This window comes from Asparagus officinalis, chromosome 8, assembly GCF_001876935.1.
Source record: "Asparagus officinalis chromosome 8, Aspof.V1, whole genome shotgun sequence".
Classification (NCBI taxonomy): Eukaryota; Viridiplantae; Streptophyta; class Magnoliopsida; order Asparagales; family Asparagaceae; genus Asparagus; species Asparagus officinalis.
Window position 1 is genome coordinate 27,089,940 of NC_033801.1, and position 9,459 is coordinate 27,099,398.

Genomic DNA, 9,459 nt, shown 5'->3' on the forward strand with positions numbered 1-9,459 from the left:
TGTATTTATGTGTTTTTTTTTGTTTTGTGTGCAATTTTTTGTTTCTTGTTTGCTTTTGTATGAATTTCGCAATTCAGATATCCTAATTGAGCTTAAACCTAATCCAAACCCTAATCTTAACCCTAATAACTCTAATCAAAGTAATTCTAATAAAAAAAATATCCTCATGCCAACCCTAATAACATTACCCTAAAAGTCTAGAACCCTCGTTAAACTAATGTTAAACTTTATCTAACCTCGGTCCATCTCTTATAAAACTAATTTAACTTTACTAGCTCTATTCCTAACTATGATAACCCTAATTGAACAAATCTAAACAAAATAATCCTAATCATACCCTATTTACATTACCCAAGCCTAGAATCCTAATTCAATGAACTTTAACCCAAATATCACCTTAATCCTAACTCTAATTACCTAATTTAACTTTTACAACTCTAATTCTAATCCTAATAACTCTAGTTAGACCGATCTACCCAAAATAATCCTAATGCTAACCCTAATTACACTTTACCTTAAGTCTAGAGTCCTAAATAAACTAACTTCAACCTAATATCTTCTAAAAACTAACTGGACCTTAAGAACCCTTATCTTAACCCTAGTGACTCTAGGTGAATTAATTTAACCACAATAATTATAATCCTAACCCTAAATACATTATCCTAAGTAGAGACTCTTAATTAAACTAACTTACACCTAATTTGCCTGTAATCCAATTGAACTAATTTTACTTTAATAATCATATCCAACCCTACTAAACGTTAGTAAAGTACTCCAATCGATATAAGCCTAATCGTAGTAATAATATATTGCCCTAAGTCTAGAACCCTAATTAAACTAACTTTACTCCTAATATCACCTCAATCCCTACTCTAAGTAAACTAGTTCAAACTTAATAACACTAAGCCTAACCCTAATTATATTACGTTAGGTTTAGGACTCTAATTAAGCTAAGTTTATCCTCTACTTGAAATCTTCTTCTAACCCTAATTGAACTACTATTTCACAATGATTGTTTCGATAAATCCATATGCTCTTATTATTACATTCAATTTAGTTTGATATATAACAGTATTTTGTGTTACATATCATGTTTGGGGGAATTGAAACCGTTACCCCTGGTCTCCCGTCTAACCATACATGACTCTATTTGGGTATGAAATTAATTTTTCCATCTAAAAAGATGTGCTCTATGTTAGGAGCATGATTTATGTACAATAATTATTAGATCTATCCAGGAAGGAGTTCCCTTCTCGAACAGGTTATGAATACAGTAGTTTGTCATCTATCTATGTGTACTTTGTGCATGTTCATTTATTAAAAATTTTCGTAGCACGTACTCGTTATTCATTGCATACAATAAGCGTATGTTGTTCTGTATTTCGATCTATTGCCGATACGCATAACAACATTCACACATTGTAAGGAGAACAAGTAGATGCTGTCGAAATTTCAAGAAATGAAAACACAAAGTATGCAAAGATAGATATACACACTACTATATTCTTAATAAGATAGGTCCATTTTTTATTACAGCTGCTAAAGTGAATAATTCAACATAGGATTGCGTTTGAATTTAGAAAAATATGTGCCAACTTTCATCAAACTGTTATAATATAACATTGCCCAGATGGTGGGAAAAAAACTTTTAACATTACGTGACCATAATTTTATGCAACAAATATTACATGTAATATTTTTTACACACAAGCTTGTGGCTTATCTTCAAACCTCAACAAAAATTCCCCTAAAACTCAATGTTCTCCTAAAAAACACTTGGTTTTCATGCAGCAACAAAGAGTAAACAAATCCAGACTTATGGCATCTTTAACCCCCTTCCTCCCACCAAAAATCCCTAAAACGCCCCCAACCCCGATCCAAACACCCACCATGTCCCAAATCATGGAGGCATCCAAAGCTCAAGGCCTTTCCCTCAATCTACAGATCTTTGGCCCGTTCTTCAGAGTTCAAGCAGAGAGTGAGGATGGAACAGAGCTGGGAAGGGCAGAGGGTGTAATTAGGAGGTGGATCAGAGGCAAAGTGTTGCACCTTGACTCTATGAGGATGAAGAGGGAGACATTGAGGATGGATCGGTCTATTTTTGGGCTCGGTTTGTTTGTTGGGGCTGTTGCAGTTCGGCACGGGTTCGATTGCGGGTGTGACCGGGCTGAGTTGCTTGCTATCAATGACTCGCCTCTCTACCACTCTAAGGTATTATAATAGTAAGGGACAATTTGAAGGCTACATAGGACTTAAATACCTCATAGTGTCACTTCACACTTATATGCATTCATGTGTTTTTTGTTTTCGTGGTATTTGTGTATCCTAAATTGTTTAAGATTGGCATGTTAATACCTTCTAGTTCGAAATAGAATCGGATAGGTTTTAAAATAAATTTCACAAATAGTAGTGATTAGAAAGTGTTAACATTAGCATGTGACTTTTATATTGGGACATTCGGGGTGAAATTTCCATGTTTTCATAATAAAGGGTATTGACGTGTCAAATTTAAACAACTTAGGGTATATAAATGCTGCGAAATACAAGCGAGGATAAATAAGCGCAAAATGAGTCAAACTAAGAGGTATTTAAATCATATTTAGCCTTCTTTTTATTTTTTTGCAATAATTACATGTTGGTCTACTACAAAAATTCACAATAAAGAAAAGGAAAGATAGAAAATTGTTCGCGTATTATTTTGTTCATTGCATTTTGTACATGCAACTATATTTTATTTTCTAAATCATGCAAATGAGTCTCTCTCTCTCTCTCTCTGTGTGTGTGTGTGTGTAAATAGGGGTTGTACTCTAACTGTAGTGTAATTCAAAGAAACTTGTTTGGTTAATGGTTCTACAATTATACTTTGTGTTTTTAACTATATTTTAATTAGTTTCTAAATCATGTAGTATGTAGATGTATTGAAAATGGGTGTAAGTGCAATTATAGATTGGATGTGTTTAACAACAACATTAGCAAGCAACTGCAAATGCTATATATCCAAACAAAATTATGTTGATTTGATAAATAAAAATTAATGTACTTAATGATATAGTTGAATAAACATGCAGTTGGAGAAATAATATCCCTTGACGCCTAGATTTTTTGGTCTAAATAAAATAAATAAGATTGAAGTAGAATTAGACCTGTGTTATCTCTAGTGGTTTTACAACTGTTGTAAAAACTCCTGTCCATTGTCTATTTATTATTTATAATTAGTTTTCTCGATTTAGTTCCTAATGACATGCCCTCATCAAGCCCCTACTTTAATATATTTTTTCAAGTCTTATTGAATTTTCTCTATGGTCAATTTTAAATGTTATTTTTAGCAATTTTCGTTAGATGAAAGTTTTTCTTCGCTCTAATGCTAATTTATTAACTCCTTTTCTTTATCTCTCATTGTTACCAAAAAATGCTATCAACAAGCTTATGAGATGAGCATTGAAAATAAGAGAGAAACATATAATATATACTTGAAATCGCTGGCTTGATAGGGAACCAAACAAAATTAATTTTGTTAATACATATGTATTATACTCTAGATATCATCTAGATAGGGAGTGTCTCTATTTGAATCTTTAACAAGTCATATAGACATTTAAGGGTGATGGCAAACACCCTCTCCTTCCTACTAAGGATCTAGATCAGCCTAGAAGAGAATGAAGAGAATTGTCTACTGTTTTTCGAGATATTACAAAATATGTAGTGGAAAATAAACAGTAATAGAAAAATAAGCAAAGCAACAAAGTGACAAACTCACAAATAATTACAGCCAGAACACATGAGACTGTATAGTAGTTTGGATAAATAATCCTACATCCACTCTTCCTTCTGTGAAGGGTCTTTCTCACTATATAAAAGTTCTCCCAAATCACAAACCCGATGCAGCAGGCTTTCAAGACAAAAACCCTAGTTTTCTCCGAACTAGTCATCTAACCTAAATTCTTCATTATAACCCTAGCTCTAGCTAGTGACCAATTCCTCATTTCAACCTCAGCTTGAGTACGCCGTAGACCCTCAATTTGCATCAGCATGAATGCGCCGTAAAAACTTTAATAACAAAGTGTCAAATATCAATTAAGCACAATACAGAAATATCTTACAACCTTTTTTAATTAGACGTTCTCCAAGGAATTTAATTTGTAGATCTGGAAGAACGACGTTGATGATGGAAACCTAGGGCAGTACTCTGCGATGGTTGATGATTAGATGATAAACACGACGAGAAGTGATCTGAGAAGCTCTAGGTAGATGACGATGAGAATCCTTCTTTCAAACTTGAAGCCCTAGCTTTCTCTCTCTATCTGTTGTTTCTCTCAATTAGGTCGGGAACTTCTATGAAAGTGAGAGAGGGAGTCTCTATACATAGTTGTAGTGAACGGCTGTGATTCAATCTTGAAAAATTGAAACATCTCCAGTCTCATCGATGAGTCGATGAGCATTCCTCATCGATGAGAACTATTGCTCATTGATGATAAAAGAGTTTCAAAAAACTTCTGTTCGATGAGTATTTATAATCAATGAGTTTTAGGCACTCATTTATGAGTATCATTCTCGTCGATGAGTGCTTTTCGAGCCTGTTACTGATTGTTTTGACACTACTAATTGTTTTAACACTATTTTGCTGAAACATTCATATATTGAGCTAGACACCGCCAAATCGAGTTCGTTTGCTTCTGCAGATTCGTGACAGAGAGACGAACACTCCCATATGCTCAAAGTTGATTTTAGCTTCTGATATTTTTGTAGGATTAACTGTGATCTAGGTTACCCGGACACTTCATCTAGACTCCCGTGTCCGTGTCTGACACTCCTTGGACATTTCTTTCCAACATATACTCAATTACATAGCACATAGTTTGGTTCAAAATACCTGTTATACATTTCTTGAATGTATATCATATGCTTCACCTCAAATTAAGCAATTCATAGAAGTCGGGATAGGTACCTAGTTCATAGGTATGGTTTTAAAGGGTTGTTTGAGTATCTAATTAAAAAACGAGTAGTTTTTCAATTTATAACCTACTCGATAAAAGAAACATAAAATAGTATAAGGAATTTAGTTCTCATAACATGTGAATAAAAAACAATATCGGTCTCATGTAGATTATTAATCTTAATATGTATGTATGCAGCTTTGTCCCCATATCCTAACTTCTACAATTTTTTCGTGTCCAGTATCCGCATCTGTGTCTATGTCCGCTCCTGCGCCGCTCCTTGCTCTTTTCACATCCGCACTTGATTCTAACATCTTGTAACCTATATACAACATCTCGAACACATATTAGACACATATGAAGGTTTGTTATTCATCAAACTACGTCAATTGTACGGACACTGTCCTAACAGTATAGATACAGAGGGATATTCGAAGTCAATTGCTTTTGCGTCTAATATTAATTTACAACAAGATGTATTTTTCTTACAATTATTATATATTTAGTTGAACAAGGCTTTTTTCATCATTTTTTTAACTATATAATCTAATCCATAAAGTCAACCTTTGGTTAAAAATCTGCAAGTTGTTTTTCTTTGAAAGGGATGATTTGCCAGTTGACTGGCAGTTGCAAGGTCTACTCGGAAATTGAGGCAAACTAAGTAACTGCAGCAAGTATAAAAGGCCCAAAGCAACCTAGTTGAAGATTCACCACAAGACTTCTTGAAAAATTTTGATTAGCATTAAACGTTGGAAGCAGAGATTCTTGGAACTAATGATGTAGATATCGTCTAAAAATTCAGTGCACATGAGGGCTAGACGAGGAGGAAGTATCAAATGGTCTCTGTCCACTATATTAATTGTGCATGACAAAGATGTCTATTCTTCGGTAACTGCACAAATCATCAAGTTAATTAATCTAATGATTGAAATTATTTTGTTATATCGTTAATGCAATGGATCAAAACTTACAGATACTTTGTCCTAGATGGATTATGGGACAATAATGCATCAGTCAATTAACTGATTAAAGATGTGGTATCATTGACTTGAGTAATTAAATAACAAACTCAAAACATCTTGAATTGTCTTGGACTTGATAAATACATGTGACTAATGATCCCTCACATGTTTCTTATTGTTCTTTCCCATCACTTGAGAGTTGACTAATGGAGTAGGTATGGGTTGTTCTCAAGTCTATATTAAATTTGAGGCTTCAGATTTTCAGTTACTAGTAATATCAATGGTTCAATAGTTACTATGAACAAATTACAATGATATTACACTGATAGTCACTGTAACAGTTAATTAGTCTAAGCCAGACATAGAAATCCTTTTAATAGTATGTACTATGAAATACCAGAACTTCAGAATATATACATTTGTTTTCAACCTCGTAGTAAGAGATAAAAAAAATGGCTAAACTTTAACAACTAATTTATGAAGGAGCTTTCAATACATAGTAACTGTGACATGCATTAAAAATGTATAGACTTCGATTTTAGAGGTTTTTGTACTTTAAATGTCTTATGACCATCGCACTTGGCTATGGAATTTTCAGCTTGTTAGGTTTTACAAGAGAATGGGTTTCAAGGTGGTGCACGAAGTGGATGGATCGTCCATGGGAGACTTAGCTCACATGTTGGTTTGGGGAGGTAGAGGAACCAGAATGGATGCCGATATCAATGAGCTCCTTGTTAAATGGGGCAAAAGATTCAAACCTCAAAGCTAATATTGTTGATTTTTCTCTCAAGCTTCACATTCATACAGCAAGGAAAAATATCACACCGGTGCTTTCTCGAGGTAAGTGTGTCCAATCTAGTATTTCATACTTTGATGCCAAGTTTCTAAATAGTTTCATGTGTAGCAGGCTTAGTGCTCATCTTTCACAATTGAATTAGCATAATTTCACGATTTCTGAATTTATTCTTCAAGATAATTTCTTGCCTGACAGTATTGATTCTTAATAATATGCTTATGAGTCTAATTTATTAAGGGTAAATTTTACAAAAACCCCTTGAACTTTGAGGCATTCCCGCAGAACCTCTCTGATATCTTTTCTATTCCACTAACATTGAGGGGTCTCATAGAGCCCCCCATAAACTTTCAAAATTTTCCAATGGACCCTCCTGACAGTATTAATTGAGTCACTGGCTATTGTTTTTGTTGCGTAGCTTGTTGATCCATTAACATTATTAGGCGGTTCCATGGGAAAATTTGAAAGTTAAGAAGGGTTTTGCAAGACGGCCAAAGTTCGAGAGAGTTTAGTGGAATAAAAAAAGTTCAGGGGGTTTCGACTTTCTGCGTAAATGACCCAAAGGTTTTTTTTCCTATCTTCTTTTAGTTGTTTGTTTGTTTGCTTACCTCAAACGAACCTCGCGTTCGTTCAATTTTAACCGAGCTTCGCGCTCAACGAACCTCGCGTTCGTTCTAAGGTGAACCTCGCGTTCAACTCAGGTGAGCGTCAAGCTCAATTTTAACGAACCTCGCGTTCGTTCTAAGGTGAACCTCGCGTTCAACTCAGGTGAGCGTCAAGCTCAATTTTAACGAACCTCGCGTTCGTTCTAAGGTGAACCTCGCGTTCAACTCAGGTGAGCGTCAAGCTCAATTTTAACGAACCTCGCGTTCGTTCTAAGGTGAACCTCGCGTTCAACTCAGGTGAGCGTCAAGCTCAATTTTAACGAACCTCGCGTTCATTCTAAGGTGAACCTCGCGTTCAACTCAGGTGAGCGTCAAGCTCAATTTTAACGAACCTCGCGTTCGTTCTAAGGTGAACCTCGCGTTCAAATCAGGTGAGCGTCAAGCTCAATTTTTAACAAACCACGCGTTCGTACTTCAGACGAACCTCACGTTCGTACTTCAGACGAACCTCGCGTTCGAATTTCAGACGAACCTCGCGTTCGTACTTCAGACGAACCTCGCGTTCGAACTTCAGACGAACCTCGCGTTCAAACTTCAGACGAACCTCGCGTTCGTACTTCAGACGAACCTCGCGTTCTGGTGAAATTTACCCTTCTGTTAAAGAAATGTTAGTGACCTTGGTTTTTCAGTTCGATTTTCTTTTTACATGATTGAAAGTTGGGATTTATTACTCTACTAAATGTTTAAAAGGGTGGATGGATTCAAATTATATATGTTAACATGCCTCGCTAATATTAACTCTAATAAGCCATCTGAGGAATCAAATCAAATGGACATAAAATTTTATTTATGTATGATAAGAACCGTATGTTAATCATGATCTTGTTTGCTGTCGTTTAAAGAGGTTTGTGAACAGATGTGAACTGTGTATCTAGACTAAAACAATGTCCGACTGTCAATTGTTGAAAAATGAGAAGAGAATGTCAAAGACGAATAATGTTGTTTACCAACTTAATAAGAATGGTCATTAAAAATAATTTCATGTTGCTTGCGTGTTTACTAAGAGATAATCCAAGTTGGTTAGCCTATTAATTCAACAGGATTGCTTGCGAACATGCTTATTAACTAGAAGAAAGAGCTAGAGAGTAATTTTGGTTTTCTGAATAGTGATAAACTAAGAGGCCAGACAAATGCATAATCAGTTCGAGATGCAATAAATTTGTATCTCAGCTAATTATGAATTAAAATAGAGATGCACTTAAAAATGTAAGGACAGTCTCCTAATGAATTCTACTGCATGAAAGAAGACATAGTGGTAATATGTTAAAAGAGTAACTCGAGAAAGAAACTCAGGAAAAACAAAGACCGAAACTGAGTATCACCTTCTTTTCGTTTTTAGTCATAACGATGATACCACTTGATCCTTCTCTTACAAAACATGAATTATAGTAAAATCGTATTCATACATTGTTCTAGGTTAGTAGTGCTGCATTGCCATATAATGTGACATTTCATCTTCTTCTATTGGCCTGCTTACACAACCAGTGTTGCTTTTGTTTGTATTTCAGGTCGGTTCAGTTGTACGATATACAGCGGCCATCAGCTGCAAAACTGCACCTTGACTCGTTTTAAATAGCAGAGGAGCTGCATTCCTCTGCATTCAAACCTAGGATCAGGCTCCTAATGTATTATCCACAAAATCATGAGAGTTGTCATCATATATGTTTTTCTGGTATCAGCCACAATTCTTATTGTTCACCGGATCATATGTTCAGATAAGCATAAGCTTTGAACAAATTTTCTGCAACGGTCGATAAACATTTATTTCAGTTGCCATTTCTATTGATATCTTCTTTAGTTAAGAGGGGTCCAAACAAGAAAGCTGTACTTTTTGTTTAATTTAATTTGCAAAAATCGTAATGATGCTCGAGACCCATGATGGAACCTGAAGCTGCGAGTAAATGAAAGAAACAGGGTGTGAGTGCGGAGAAAGCAACTAGAAGCATAAATTAAAAGCAACTTTCAGTTTCGATGGGCGGTCTGAAATATAATCTTTAACCAAAGAGGTACAGCACGAGTTCTATTCGCCGACCAGTCTCAAATAGAATAGTAGTAATTTACCTTACTTTCTGCGCATAGGAACCAGGTATCATAATCCATACGCA

General features: G+C 35.1%; 1 protein-coding gene across 2 annotated transcripts; it reads left to right on the forward strand.

Moving 5' to 3' along the window:
* Positions 218 to 9,156, forward strand: LOC109823001. 2 transcript variants are annotated; one of them, XR_002242368.1, is made up of 3 exons: positions 219 to 2,211; positions 6,495 to 6,736; positions 8,863 to 9,156. XR_002242368.1 is itself a non-coding variant. In XM_020389314.1 (2 exons), the coding sequence occupies exons 1-2, from the start codon at positions 1,786 to 1,788 to the stop codon at positions 6,663 to 6,665; spliced, it is 597 nt and encodes a 198-aa protein (XP_020244903.1). In that variant the 5' UTR covers positions 218 to 1,785; the 3' UTR covers positions 6,666 to 7,285. The 2 variants fall into 2 exon arrangements, 1 of the variants encoding a protein (XP_020244903.1); XM_020389314.1 differs by lacking the exon at positions 8,863 to 9,156 and having other exon boundaries at positions 218 to 2,211; positions 6,495 to 7,285.

Coding starts and splice junctions, on each gene's coding strand:
- LOC109823001 (XM_020389314.1), top strand. CDS start 1,786: ATGCAGCAACAAAGAGTAAACAAATCCAGACTTATGGCATCTTTAACC. Junction 2,212..6,494: donor CGCCTCTCTACCACTCTAAG/GTATTATAATAG, acceptor TGGAATTTTCAG/CTTGTTAGGTTTTACAAGAG.